The sequence below is a fragment of the Centrocercus urophasianus genome, unplaced genomic scaffold, assembly GCF_019232065.1.
Source record: "Centrocercus urophasianus isolate 14NV4802_14NV808 unplaced genomic scaffold, USGS_Curo_1.0 seq_17, whole genome shotgun sequence".
NCBI classification, from domain to species: Eukaryota; Metazoa; Chordata; class Aves; order Galliformes; family Phasianidae; genus Centrocercus; species Centrocercus urophasianus.
Window position 1 is genome coordinate 8,704,277 of NW_024884722.1, and position 14,601 is coordinate 8,718,877.

The 14,601-nt window shown below is 41.5% G+C and overlaps 1 protein-coding gene and 1 long non-coding RNA gene across 2 annotated transcripts; one reads left to right on the forward strand and one right to left on the reverse strand.

Annotated features, from left to right (window-relative positions):
• The first annotated feature begins 5,664 nt into the window (after window positions 1–5,664).
• Window positions 5,665–7,781, forward strand: LOC122160060. Its single transcript, XR_006168729.1, has 3 exons — window positions 5,665–5,895; window positions 6,772–6,808; window positions 7,705–7,781. It is a non-coding gene; the product is annotated as an uncharacterized LOC122160060 (long non-coding RNA).
• On the reverse strand, window positions 6,268–14,052 carry TECTB (tectorin beta). Its single transcript, XM_042818256.1, has 10 exons — window positions 13,977–14,052; window positions 12,032–12,222; window positions 11,490–11,632; window positions 11,331–11,403; window positions 10,247–10,350; window positions 10,088–10,171; window positions 9,772–9,934; window positions 8,147–8,216; window positions 6,954–6,986; window positions 6,268–6,480 (listed from the first exon to the last, which is right to left on the reverse strand). The coding sequence occupies exons 1-10, from the start codon at window positions 14,050–14,052 to the stop codon at window positions 6,428–6,430; spliced, it is 990 nt and encodes a 329-aa protein (XP_042674190.1). The 3' UTR covers window positions 6,268–6,427.
• Window positions 14,053–14,601: the final 549 nt, after the last annotated feature.

Below are 14,601 nucleotides of genomic sequence, written 5' to 3' on the forward strand. Positions count from 1 at the left end.
AATTATTAAAGTTGGAAAAGAACTCTAAGATCATCTTGTCCAACCATCCACCTATCACTGACATTGCCTGAAGTGGCAGAGTTCTTCCATATCATTAATCAATGCTCTTCCTTCTCATTACAAATGTTCTTTTAAATTTAATTTAAATTAAATATTAATTAATCTCGTTGTGTGTGAAAAGCTTTCAAATAAGCTAAAAATTTAAAATACCTAAAAAGTCACATCCTGCCTTGTTACAGCCAAATCCCCCTCCCTCCACTCCATATGCTCAGATTATCAAATTTTATTCCTTTCAGTGTGTCTGTATTTCATTATGTAGTAATCTATGATAGAATCTGATCAGGATGCAAGCCTACAGCTTTGTATTTTGCAAGATAGCTGTGGTTACCACCGTTACTGCAGGGGACCTTAAGATGCAGTATGTACCTACTCTGTTGTTTCAATGCTGTGGCTGATGGTTTCTGTCAGAGAGAGCCTTTTGAAGTGGATGAGTCTTTTGTCTGGTCCCGTGCAGCCAGTATTAAATTATCCTGGATGGAATGGTTTGTTTTCTTTCAAAATTATTTCCTGCATCAGCTAGTTACAATTTAAACTAGAATGAGAAAGAACTGTATCTTTAGCATCATATGCAGATTCTGCAAAAATGCACCAGCAGAAGGGCCAAAGCATGATCAAACTGTGGGATGTCATGAAAAGACTAGTAATACAAAATAGACTGGTCAGTCCCTTCCCTGCCATGAAATCCGGCCATCAGAACAGAATTACTGGAATCTGACACTACATTATTTGCTATGTTTCTTAGCCCCGGATGATAAACTAACACAATCCTTGTAGAGGTTCCAGTAGGCATGTTGAGATCTTACACAGCATCTCTGGAGGTGTTCAAGTTCAGATTGAATGGGGTTTTGGGCAACCTGATCTAGCGGGAGGAATCTCTGCCTATGGCACTCTGATATTTGATGAGTAAACTGCAAAATGACATCAATCGCTTGGAGGGATTGGTGCAGAAAGGGCAAAGCAGTTGTTGGCAGAGAGAAGGAAGACAGATGCGATTTGTCATCAGTGCTACCTGATTCCTTCAATTAAGGCTCTGTACAGATGTTTTGCTAACCAAAATATTTCTCTCGTTTTCTTGACTGTAAGTAATACAAGCTAATTTTGGATGCAAAGGAAGAAGGGGAGTAGCAGGGAAGAAATGCAAAGTCAATATTGGTCAGTGTGATGAATGGTGAATACCTTGAATCATGTTCTTTGGTATTTATTAAAGTTTGGAAAAAGCTTTCAGTAACTTCTGCCTATTTCCAAAATAATGAAACATTGGACAAATGAAAGAGACGATGAACAAGAAATACAAATCACAAAAAAACTATCCTTTTTTTTCCTCCTTTTCAACTTCACTAGATTGTAGTTTATTGCTTAAACACTGGTGGAGCTGCAAAGTTTGGTTCTCTGTTTTCTTCTCAGACATAGATCCATTAACTTTATTTCTCCCTCCATCAACCACAAAGCAAGTGGCTTTTGGGAAGAGAGCACTGAAACTAATGGAGAAAAGGCATCTTAACTCCTGGTTTTATGCTTAGTCTTCTGGTCTGAATCATCTCTAAAGTAGGCTGAAGTTGGTCTTATACCCCTCCTGTAGTATATCTAATAAGAATAGTTGGTTTTTCATTGTTGATTTTGCTGAAGGTAGAAACTGCTGATGATGCCTATATGGTGTCTGGCAGCCAGCTCATCCACAATGGGATCAACTGCACTGAAGAAATAGCTGTGATGCCTTTGAAATTCCTGATGGCTGTGATTTCTTGTGAGATATGCTCCATGCCCGGAGAGCTGAGACTGTGTTATTGGCATTTGCACAAGTAAACAGACTGGGTCTGGTTGCTGGTGAGCCAGAGGTGGAGGTCTGGGTGCAGCAGAGGGTAAGAAATTGCTACCCACTGAAGCATAATGATACACCTATTGCAAGTGTGAGGTAGAACCTGTTGGTGTAAGATTCCAAGTGATTAACCTTTGAATTTTACCTTCTGTTTGCTATTGGTGCTCGTGGGTCGTTATTGTAGATTACCAGATAGATAATTAATTGTATATCACAACCTTTACATTTGTTCTCTTGATTTTCTGTATGCATGGGTTATCTCTTTCTAAGACAAATGAAACAAATACAAAATTGGCAAGTTTTCTGATTTCATAACTCATACTCAGATATCAGATCAGGCCACTTATTTTTCCTTGATGACTATTTTTGTTATTCAAGTAACATTCCCTGTGTCTAGGTTGAGTTGGAGTCGGACTTGCTACCCTGCTATGATCTGCTGGCTTCATCCCTTTGCTTCAGTTTTTCTCAGTTTGTAGAGGGAGGATTAAGTTTTTCAGATTAGTTACTGTTTTTGGAGTATTTTGAAGTTTTCCTTAAAAGCTGCTGTAGAAGTGTTGGGCATTGAGGCAATGAAATGTGCTCAGAATACCCATATCAGGGCTGAATAATCAGTGTGTAAATATATACTGCAGAGCAAACATTTCACAGCAACAAGACCTCTGCTCTAGCATTAGACATTGGCTTTATCACTCACCAAGGAGTAGGATCAGTGTTCCCCATTCCCATCACTCAGTACCGCATCATCTGGATATTGCACTGCTGAGTGTGCTTATGGAAAAGGATAGAGTGATTTAAACCTGCAGGATCTTCTCAAAACATATTTCAGGGCCATGTTACTGACAAGTCCATGCTATCTATTGTGAGTTAATCATCTCTTTAAAATTAGGTCACCTTGACACACGTCCTGAATCTTTCTGTTGATGTATGCCATTGTGAGAAGAAAAATATTGATGTTATTTTCTGAATAGAAGAGCAGGTGAGCATAAGCAGGGAAGGAAGGCTAACTTACAGCAGAATGGGATCCCTACCAGTGGTGTTTTGTGACACAGTCTGTAAATCTCCACAAGGAGCCAGTCTGTGGGAGGAGGCTGTTAATGTGCATGAAACCACACGCAGAGAGAATTTAGCAGGAGAGGAGGCACAGGCTGCTCTGTGTGGAACCAGCCTGGGAAGGCTGGAGACCCAGTTGCACCAACAGAAAAGCTGTTTGCATTCCAGGGGGCTTTGTATAGGGGCATTTAACAGCAACTATCTCAGAATTCAGAACTGGAGCACGTCTTACACAATTGCTTTTGAAGGATAGAATAAAAATTAAGTGTATTGGAAAGCGTGCTGATCTACAGGCTGTAGGGTACAGTGCAGCTCTGACAGCTCAGGATGTCTCTTACTTTAGCGCCTTGCTGTGCTGAGTATAGGGCTTCCAGGCTGGAAAGAAGCTGCAGATGGCATGCTTGCTGCTATGTACTCCTGAACATTTTGTTAGGTATGACTCACTCTTTTATTGGCAATTTCTCTTGGACCTTCTTATTTCTTATTTGCATATGCAGCGACTACCAAAGGCCATCACAGCTAATGGTGTTTACCGTTCACAAGTGAGAATTGTGACCTATATATAATGACCAAAGTATTGTGTAAATGTCACTGTGCTAGCACTATTATGCTGCAACCTGTGTTATTTTGATACCTGTGTGTGTTCTCTGGCTCTTCTGATTCTTGCCATGACCTTGGTGGCCTTATGTGTCATCTTTACAATGACTAAACGTGATAAACATGTAAAATCTCTTACTCCTTTGGAATTTGTTCACATAGGAGGAATTGGGACAAATTGTAACCGTTGGGTAAATCTGCTTCTAAACAGAATATCTGTGTTCACTGTAACTAACCTCCCTTTCCCTGCATCTCCATGAATGGCCTTGAGTTTCACATGCAGATGCAGAGATCTAGGCAAGCACCTTCATGCTCTAACAGCTGAAAAAGATGTGGAGTTACAGTTCATCTGAAATTAAGAAGCTTATCAAGTATTAGCTTGCACTAAAACCATTTGCAACACACGTATTTTTGAATTTTGGAAAAGAAATATTATTTAGCTCAGTAAATATTATTAAGAAAGGTTAAGAAAAATGTAAGTGAAGTATAGTACATTTTTTGAGCAAGGTTTTTAGTATGGACAACTTGTGCTACCTTAAATAACAGTAACAAAGTCGCTTCTAGAGATGAAACCTATTCATATGGTACTGTATTCTGGGACAGGTCTTCTAACAGTCACCTCTGGGGGCTGTATTATTATAGTTACTGTTATTTATCAAGAAACAATTCTTGTAGAGTGACAGTGATCCAAACTTGGACTGGTGACAGGGCCCTTTGCCCATCCTGCACCCACAGCCAGCTGCCTGGGTGGACCACATTCAGTGCAGTGCTGTAACCACGGGGAGGTATGTATGCCCAGAGGCTCCATCCCACGGTGGGCAGGGAGAAAGCCTGGGAATTTGGAGGCACACTGCAATCATGCAAGGTTTGTTCCACTGAAAAAGTTATTGCATAATCAGGAAGAAAATTAATCATCCTCTCAAGGGTGCTCAGCTCAAGGGTTTCTGCACAATATAGCCACGACTGGAGGAGGAGAGTGGCTGCTGCAAAGGGCAAGCAAAAGAAACAAGCTTTGGAGAAGTCATGCTGTTAATCTTGTGTGGCAAATGAGAATTTGAAGAGATGAAGCTGCTGGGTAGAAGGTTTTGAAATTTGGGGTGTTATTGGGAAGAGGGAAAAGAGAGCAAACGGAGGAGAAGCAGCTGCGGGGTCTCTGATGAAAATATTGAATGATTCACAAGATGTACAATAGCTCTGCTCTGCCTAGTGCCTTTGTGCCACCAAGACTTGCCTCACAGTAACAGTTCTTTGAACCGTCGTTCGAATCGGACAATACTGTCAAGAGAGTGCCCTCTGTTGTACGTAATGACTAAATGCACTCCTTCAGAGCTGACAGTTTGGGCTGGCAGGGTGGATGCTGTCTGCTAGAATCTCAACCTCAACCAGCTTTGTTCTCCATTTTTATGAATACATCTCTATTTTATAAATATATTGAAATTACACCAAGAGGAGCAAATAGAGAACCAGCTATGTATTATCTTTGTAATTATTTCAAAAAGCACAATGAGCTGAAGAAACTTAATATAATTATGTGGGAACTTTCGTATTTAGAGTGGTGGTTTCTGTGTAATAAAATGATGCTCACAGAGGGCTGTTCCTCTTTTCAAAAACAGTTCAATCCGTTATGGAACGTGGAGTTTAGAATACCAAAGAAAGCAAAAGAAAAGCTAACATAGGGACATAGGGATGCTGCTTGAAGATGTTTGTGACCCTTTTGGTTCCCACTTCTGAGGAGGCTATTTTGCAGAAATCCAACATCTCTTTACAGCCTGAAGCCAGTGAGGGGTTGAGGTAGCATCACTGTGTTCACCATGCTTCAAGTTAGAAAGTTCCTTCAGAATTGGAGAGGAGAGAAAATTACTTCTATATGGCAGCTTGGAAAGGGCGTAACTGTAGTAACAGCTGTAGTAATTCTTCTTGCTGTCACCATTAGGATACCAAAAGTTTCATGGAAAATGCCTAGAAATATTTCTTACCTGACATGTTCAGATGTTTTGCTGAGTATTGTTTTAGCAGTTACAGAAAGTAAGATACCTACCATTACTTGCTGGAAAGTTGTTTCATGCCCTGATATGTCCTGCTCTTCAGTAATCATTGTTTCCCTTCCTATTGATTTCTCCTTAGATACAGGAACTAGCACCTGGACCTTGCTGTATCTGACACCATCTGTCTCTAAGGATGCATCCTAAAGCTCACTACCTTGTTTTCCAGCCTCAGACATGCTTACTTCACATCCATACAATGGATGTTCAGAGCTAAGCCTGTCCAGTCACAAGGCTGCCTGGTTCCAAGAGCATCATACCTACTGCAGCATGTGCTGAGCTCTACTTCACCCATCCAATCGGTGGTGAGAAACAGGAAAGAAACATCAGGTAATTCCTAGGACTTCTGAACTATTGTTTCATAGAAGGCACTATTTTCTGCCATTGCTGACTACTAGGTTGGTTTTTTAGCACTGAGGGGCTCTACAGATCAAGGTGAAGTGTTCATGGCCTTGGCAGACCAGGCCTGAAGGGAAGTCTGATACAACACTGAGGATGATAAGGTATGGGGATGCTGAAGGGAAATTTGGCAGTGAAAAATGCAGAGTCTGAATATCCTTATGTTCTGTGTAGAAACAAATACTATTGGCATCACAGCTCTGTAAGAGGAGGCATCAGTAAAATACATAGCCGTTTTATTTTCCCTAGTTTAAAATGTTTGCATGGATCTGGGAGGGGCACAGCTGCTTTGGGGCTCTCCAATACTAGAGACACAAGGCTCGTGGAATGGTTTATTTATCTGGTGAAACAGTGCACAAGGATTGTTGGTGACTTTAATTTTTCTCCTGTAAAATAAACATCTTTAGTAAAGAAGTCCCAGTCCAGGATTGGGAAATGTTAAGAAACGCAGCTAAGCTGAGTTTTATAATAAAATGGCACAAAAGCAAATCGCGAAGAACAGGTGGAAGATAACATCTGCAAAAGAAAAAAAAAAAGACTAAATGTGAGTACTCACCATCAGCTGCCTTTCATGTTTTTTTCCCACCCTTACCAAAATACTACATGCCTTTATGTGGCTCTGTCACTGTACCAGGTTTTGGCAAACAAGCTTTGAAAAGGCTGTCAGACAAGCTCCAAATAGAATTGCTTTCCAAGCATCTCTGTTAACCCAGCAAAGCATGTTTGTTCCTTTTTGGGAAGAGTGCGTGGAAAGAAGAGAAATTACTGTTCAGTATCGAAAGTTACTGATACAATTTCATTGTCTAGGTTGAAGGAAGTGCCTACAGGAGGAAAGCAAAGAGAGGTAAGATTTGATCTTCAAATGTTTCCTTCTGTCAAAATTATAAAATTTACCAAATCTTTCTTTGAGCTATGGAGTTTACTTTGACAGAGCCACTCAGGATGCATATTTGGGATTGATATAATCATTGTTTTATTTTGCTGCTTACCTGAGAGCATGTAAAATCTGGATAAACCTTTGTCTGTAAAGTAAAATAAGAGAAAAAGATAACATTTGAATGGCATGTTTTAAATAGGGCGAAGTGCACTAACGTGCTCTATGAAAGCAGATAATTTGGCCACATTTGGAAATTCTGGGTATTTTTTCCTCTTGGTTTTACTCTCCGAAGTTGTAAAAGAATCCTCTCAGTTCTTTAATTTTATAAAATTAGTGGTGTTTGAAGTGGTGCAACCTTCCGGTTGTCAATAATGTCGCTCCATATGTATCTGTAATTTATGTTGGCTAACAGGATGGTGTGGATGTGGTTGTGAAACCAGTATGAAAGGCTTTAGTGAAAGCATGATTTAGGCACAGCTTGTTCCGAGGACTTGTATCCAAAGCTGATTCTGCGGGATCTGCAGAACCAAACTAGATCAGGGAGAAATTCCTGCTGCCAGGGGGCAGCAGCTGGAAGTAAATTATTTTGCTTTGTAATGGGAAGGATTGATGGCTGTTCACATCAGGAGTGACAGGCACGTAGGGTTGACCTGCTGGATTTCTGGTTACTGTGAAGAACCCACTGTAAGTGCAAAGAAAGCCTCAGTGCTGCTTTCCTGTTGCTACTAAGCCTGGCTTCTCTCCCACTCACATGCATCCCATCAGAGATTGTCTGGGCTGTTGCTGAGGTCAAATTTGGGTGATCAGGATTTACATTGCTAACTTCCTGTGGAAATGGTTTGGTCACTTATCATTAATACCAGATGGGTGCATCTACTCACTTTGAAAATGAAGAGAGTTTCACTGAGTGTATGGGAGCTGCTGAATCACGGCCTGAACCTCTGCTTGATCACCTGAGGCGAGCAAGGAGTCAGTCATGGGAGCACAGGTGAATTGTCTTCACCTGTGCTGCTGGAAGGGATGGAGCCTGGTTCCACCTCTCCTAGACCTATTTAAGAGCTGACTCTTAAAGGATCTCTTCTGGAAATCCCTCCTCTGGAGTTTTGCAGCAAGCTCAGGACGCGGGTAAGCATTCTATCTATTCTCATTTTGTTATTGTAACCCGTTTAACCAAACTGTCTGGTTTATTTCATAATTATAACATCTCTATATTCTTTATACAACTGAGCCAATCTGTCACAACCCCCAACATAGAGGTTCGCTGCTCCCCAAAGGGAGCACCACCCCAGGAACCCGGCCACTTACTGCGCACAGAGATCTCCGCCACTAAAACACCTCCGGTTTGTTCCATGCGCTGCTTTCGTTTGTCGCATGTCTAAGGGATCAAAGAGAAAGCCATGTATACCCCACAAAATTAATATACCTATGTGCACATCCAAATCCAATTCTCACGTTTTCGATCAAGTAAATGAAGTCTGTATCAATTTTGCTGGGTGTTTTCTAGGGACCATTTTTTATTTTTCTGTAGTCACTGGGGTTTTTTGGTGCTCAAGGAGAACTTTTGCTGTGTATTGGATGAGGATTTTGGTGTGTATAGTGGCTGCCAGTGGGCTGCTCTTCCCATGCAGTTTCAAACAAGCCTCCTGTCAAGGAGAGGAAAGGGGTAGCTGAGCTCCATCTATTTAACCTATGACCTCTGTGAAGACTTCTGTTGTTGTTTATTGTAATTGTAATTATTCTTCATTGAATATGAAGAGGAAGTACCAAATCCCTTCCATTCAGATCATCATCTATCCAGATCTAACATCTCTTGTTACAGCTGACAAGGTCTTTATCGGAGTACTGTGTGATGTTTTCTTTTCACCCTGATATGCGACTGGATAAGAAGTTTAAAAAAGCCTTTTTTAAAGGACAAAATCTAATCCTGTATTTTTTTTTCTTTTGCCTTTGAAACTTGAAATTTCTAATAATGTATTTTTATCAGACCTGTGGCTTCTGCACAAGCCAGTGTCCCCCGTTTAGTGCTGGTACTGGGTAATAGGCCGCTATCTTATAGTGGCACCAGTAGTGAGGAGGGGTTTAGAAAGAAGAATTGTTATGAACAATTGAACAATTATGAACAAGTATGTTTTCTCTTCTTCAGCAAAAAAATCTTTGTTGCTGATACAGCTGTCTGAGTATTTGGGGCTTTCATTTCAGATGAAATAAAATTCAACTTCACTTTATGGCAATGACATAATCATGGGCTAAGAGAAGGAATAATGAAGCCCTGACTTCCTGAAGGAGGTAGAAAAGTCTTTAAAGAAAGATAGCCTAGTAACCCTTGCATCAGTTGGTGTGATTGGTACATGATCCTAATGCAAAATAGCATGCCTGCATAGCATCTTCCCTCTCATTCTCACCTAAGGCTGCAGAAACCTGCTCTATGATCCCAGTGTTCCTGCTCCAATGACCGCTTATGTATTTCCTGCAGAGGAAGACAGCTCCAATAACAGTAACTTGCTGTGGGGTAGCAGAGATGAACTTTCTCTAGGAAGAAGGTCTGGGAGGTTTTATTTGAGCAGAGGCAAGCTCTGAACTAGGTTGCCCTCAGCATTGAAATATATGGTGCAGTGGCAAGTGTTCTACTTTCTCATATTTTTTTAGGCTTTTGTTTAGCTATAGCTGTCTGCCAAACAGGAGCAGTGGTCTGCAATGTTGACAAAAACTGAGGTTTTAAAATGACTGCATTATTTCTCAATACCTCCAAACAAATTGCTCAATGCTGCACGCAGTGCCCGTGGCATGATAGGGATCAGGGTGCACAGCCCACCACTCGGGTTAATGCATAGTGATGGCTCTATCTAATGCCTGCTCCTCACCTGGCGTGCCCCCGGATCACCCTCTGTCTGAAATTAGCTCTGTGTGTTTCCCTTGGCGGGAAGCCTTACCACCGGGCAGGAGAACTTCTCGCTGTCGCACACGTGCGTCTCGCAGTGCAGCCAGACCTTGGACAGCTTGGGGATGTTTTGGAAGCGGAAAGCGTTAAACTGAAACGTCGCACGGTTTGTTTTCCCATTCTCGTGGACGATAATGGAGAAGTCCGAGGCACACCTGTATTGTATGTGGAGAAATGTCAGATCTTGACTTGTGAATTGTGTCCTCAGGTCACGGTCTGGTGAAGGCATTTCCCCAGCTTTGGGCCACTTCCTACTTTTGTGTGCTTGGGAAACAGTAGGGCAGCTCCCCAGGCCCACCAGCACCTACCCCTTGGTGATCAGAGGCCAGTGCACCTGGTAGAAGTACTCTGAGGAGGGTGTTGCCCAGCAGTTGTTGAGAACAACTTTGAACCTGGGGAGGCAAAAGCATCAAATCAGCGCACAGCATCCCGATTACCAATTTATTGTCATCCCTTTCTTCACATACCTGTCACTTAAGCCCTTAGCTTCCACGCCAGCAAATATGTCAGAACCAATTTCTGATGTTTCAACGACAAAAGGGGCTTCTTTTATACTTGAAAACTTGGCATTCTTTGGGGGGGAAAAAAAAAAAAGAGAGAGAAAAAAGCATCATACATTACAAGCACCATGCAAAACAGAGGCATATGGCAACTTCAGACAGGTCTAGAGAGGTGGGCTCCAGAAGCCTGGATATTTACCACCTGCGAGCTCCAAAATCTGTGTTTAGTAGTAGGACTATTGCAATTTTGGTGATGTCTGGCTTGTAATAGCAATAAGTGGCAGAATTTGCTGCTGATTGGGATGTGCAGAATGAGAGCATGTGTGGGAAGTGGGCCTTAGGCTGCTGCCCTTGTGAACTGCTGGGAGAAGTGGGTAGGAGTGGGGCACTGAAGATGACTGTATGGAGTGGGAATGGGGCTGGTCACATTGAGGGTGTGTAAATGAAGTAGCTGTGCTTTTTCTATCTGCTTTGGTGCTTTAGAGTGTGCTTAGATGGGAAAAGATCAGGAGCAGCATGAAGTAGCTGTGGGGAGGAGAGGAATGCTACAAAAGATCAGCCTGATATCCAGGGACAGAAGCTGGAAGCAAAATTCCAGCAGGATCTCTGGGGAACATGAAATGTCTGCCAGATGAGAGGACAAGGAAGCAGGCTGCAAGGGACATGCAGAGCTTTTCTAGTCTTACAGAGACAATGTCATAGTGGCTGTGTCTGTAGGTGCATGCTACTGCTCTTTGAGTGAGGCTACCAACAAGTTTTGCTTTTTTCTTTATAAAACTTGTCAGCATGTTAGAAATGTACCAGTCAGCAGAAAAAAGCTGCCACACATGGAGGAATTGGACGAACAGTTGGCCTGTGTCTTCTCTGTTCAGTTTAAGTCACATCCCTGTTAATCACTGGAAACAAGGACCTGTACAAACCACGCTGTAATGATCTGCTGTGGGCTGGTAATGTGCTCCGTGACATGCAGAAGTCAGGAGCAGCAGCCCTTTTTTCTTGCTGAAGTTTGTGGTAAGTGAAGGCAAAAAGCTGAGTGACAAAGAACACTTACAGAGTAGAAGTTGAGGGATAACTGACTTTCAAATGAGCCAGAGCTCCCATTCTTCACATGGACGGTGGCCACCCTAGGGATGTAAAAACCACATGGCTCTGTATGAGTGAAACCTGGGATTTATAAAGGAGTGAGCCTCACTGCCAGACCAAGGCTTACCTTTGGTCGAAGGCAGCCTGGTTCACCAAGTAGTTGGCATTGTACGTGCAGGTGAATGAGTAATTCACAGGCTGGCTCTTCACGATCACTGTGGAGTCATTGGAAACGATGGAGTTGTAGAAGTGATAAACAGGGTTCTTAAACTGTAGGTGGGAAAACAGAAACATGTATGCAACAGTGACCATTTGAGGCACCAGGCGACCTGGCATGTTGAAATATGAGGATTCAACTTTGTGACAAAACAGCATTCCTAAAGAAACATGGTTTTGTAGCTTTTCATACTCTGTGTATGTATACAAGTGGGTGACAGGCACACAGGCTAATAGCACTAAACCTGTGTGCATTTTGCCAGTAGATGCAGAGCGTGACTATTTAATTCCTTCTTCTTTTATATCTACAAAGAGACCCTACCCAAATTGCCCTCTCTTCATCAGTACTTAAAGCCCACTGGAACCAAAAGGACTCTTTCAAGTGAATCCAGCCAATTCCTGAACCCTGCTCAGGCTGAGCTTTGGTCAGAAACATTGGTCTGAAAGTCTTACCTCTGACTGCGTCCCACAGTATGATTTATTTTTAGGTGACAGGTCTGGAATTGTGAACTGGTAATATCCTGAATCATGGACCCCATTGTAACAAATGCCTCCAAGTGCCAGCTGATTGACCTCCCATCCATAAGGACACTCCGGAATTTTTGTAATGATGGTTCTAGGATAGCAGTATACCAGAATTACATCTGAAAGGAAAACAGTATGCCTAGAGTGACATTCAGGAGTGCCTTTCTTTCAAAAAAGACAAGTCTGCACATCTGCTTTCCACGGGGATTTAAATCCTGTGGGTTGGAACATCTGCTGGAACGTCTCCTAATGTTAGCAGCAGGGGAATGGGAACAGTGTGTGCTACGCAGAACTGACCTCAGGGTTGTTAAATTCAGTCCTCCCTGAATGAGTTTTGACCTTGCTTTCTAATAAACACAGAACTTCATGCACGTTTTTTTAGCTTTCTGGAGCAGCTGATTAAGGAACAAAGACACTGAGGTGAAGAACTGCTGCACTGAAATGTCATGTTGGATTACAGAGCTGCAGAGCTGGCAGCTGTTGGTGGAATGACACTGGCACTGTAAAGATAATATCAGCAAAGTTGTTTGTTAGGCTGCAATAGATTTGCATTTTTTTGTAGCAGTGTTTGATCTAGAGGGGCACACAAGTTTTACAATTTCCATGTTAGAAGGTAAGAACTGAGAAGCTTAGCCCTGTTAACAGTAATAGCTAATAGCACTGCAGTTTGTTTCCTTGAGTGGTTACTGCTATAGCAATAACAAATATTGAACTTTGTACCTGAGACTAATTGCTTTGTCATGTCAGAAGATTTGAGCCTTTTTCAAAGAGAATCAGGCAGCGTGAATTTGAGGACGTGATGTGAATTCAAACATAAATACTGACTAAGCACTAGTGAACTGAAAATTGGGAAAGAATGCCAATTACTGCCTTAAAAAACACTCTGCCCAGAACTGCTTGTCTATTTTAAAACTTCCAACACTCTCATCTTTATGATAAAAGCCTGACTCTTCAGCCTTCCTGTGCTTGCAGGAGTTTGGGGAATACACAGGAGTTCGGGAATTTATGTGCGGAAAATCATGTAGGGACCTTGCTAGGTTACTTCTTTCAAATCAACAAATGCAGACTTGTTCTGCTTGTGTTGGTGGTCAGAGATGGTGACTTCACAACTGTGGAAGGTCCTTAGCTCTGAGAAACTCCTTGTGCAAGAGAGGGCACTGAAATTGGTAGAGAGAGGGCCAAATACTTAAAATATACCATGAAGTTACTGGCAGTAGCATACGCTGGTCTTTTATTATATACAAAAATGCCACACATTCGGTGCAAAGACTCTCTGTTGAGGCATATTCCAACACTTTCTTAAAGTATGTTTCTTAATTTTAGTGAATTCTACATTGAAGTTTTGTCTGGCACCAGATCATTTGAGCATCTAGGCAGAAATCAGAGTGTAATTAGGGCCTCGGCTTCAATGATGATCATTATGTTTTTAAATATAGCAGTGGTGTTCAGAAGCTCAGCCCAGCTCGCTCACTCAGCACCAGTCATCAGACTGCAGTCAGGAGGGCTAAAACCCAGCTCAGGCAGCAGAGGTCAGCAGCACTAACTGTGGCTATTTTGGCCAATTTCTAATTGCTGCTCTTTCATTTGCCATCTTACATCTGAATTCTATTCATGCTTAACTTTATTGCACTGTGGTTATTACAGAGTTAAGCATCCTAACTCTATAGGGAGGTAGAACCTTAGTAGTGCATGCTTTGCTATGCTAGCTAGAAATAAATTGATAAAAGAAATATGAGGGTTAACTCTCCAGAACCTACAGTTTAACTCTAAAGGGAAAAAAAAAAAAAAGAAAAAACAAACAGCTTTAAATGGAAAACAACACTTTGGCAGATAAAATACAAGAAAAGAGCTTGGGAGACTTGAGTAATTCTACCTGCTTTGTTTGGAGTGCAGGGCCCGGCAAAAGCTTGAGCCAAGATGATCATCAGATAAATAGTAACAGCCACCATTTCTTGCAATGACCTGAGGACACAGGGAAAAAAGATGAATTTGTCTTCTCAACTGGAAGACATGAAACTGTTAAACTGACTACTATTTAAACTTGTCAGTCTTGCAGAGAGAAATAAATAAGATTGCTGATATTGTCAGCCAATTTCATTGCATCAAAAAGACATGAATTTCCAAGACACTGTTATCGATGGATCACTACTAGACAGTTCTACTATTTCAGTTTAGAGCTGATTTAAAGTTACTCTAGGATATTTTTGTTCTTTCAAAGAATCTAAACCTGAAACGTTAGTATAACTAAAGGAAACTGAAACAATGAGAACTGAAAAAAGAGACAATAAAAATTACTAGAAGAAATACTATGCAACTAACATACATACTGTGTTGAATAATGTAATGCAAAAATTATTCTGTGTTGATGTCTATCCTGATGTATATAATCTTAACTTCTTGTTAACTTTTTTAATTGTTACAATTTCTGTTCCGAAAACTGTAAGTTTAGCAGTAATTATTCAGTGTGGCTGTTGTTTCCATCTCCACTGCAGGCCTCA

Coding starts and splice junctions, on each gene's coding strand:
- TECTB (XM_042818256.1), bottom strand. CDS start 14,052: ATGGTGGCTGTTACTATTTATCTGATGATCATCTTGGCTCAAGCTTTT. Junction 12,223..13,976: donor CTGCACTCCAAACAAAGCAG/GTAGAATTACTC, acceptor TTTTCCTTTCAG/ATGTAATTCTGGTATACTGC. Junction 10,351..11,330: donor TATCCCTCAACTTCTACTCT/GTAAGTGTTCTT, acceptor TCCCCCCCAAAG/AATGCCAAGTTTTCAAGTAT.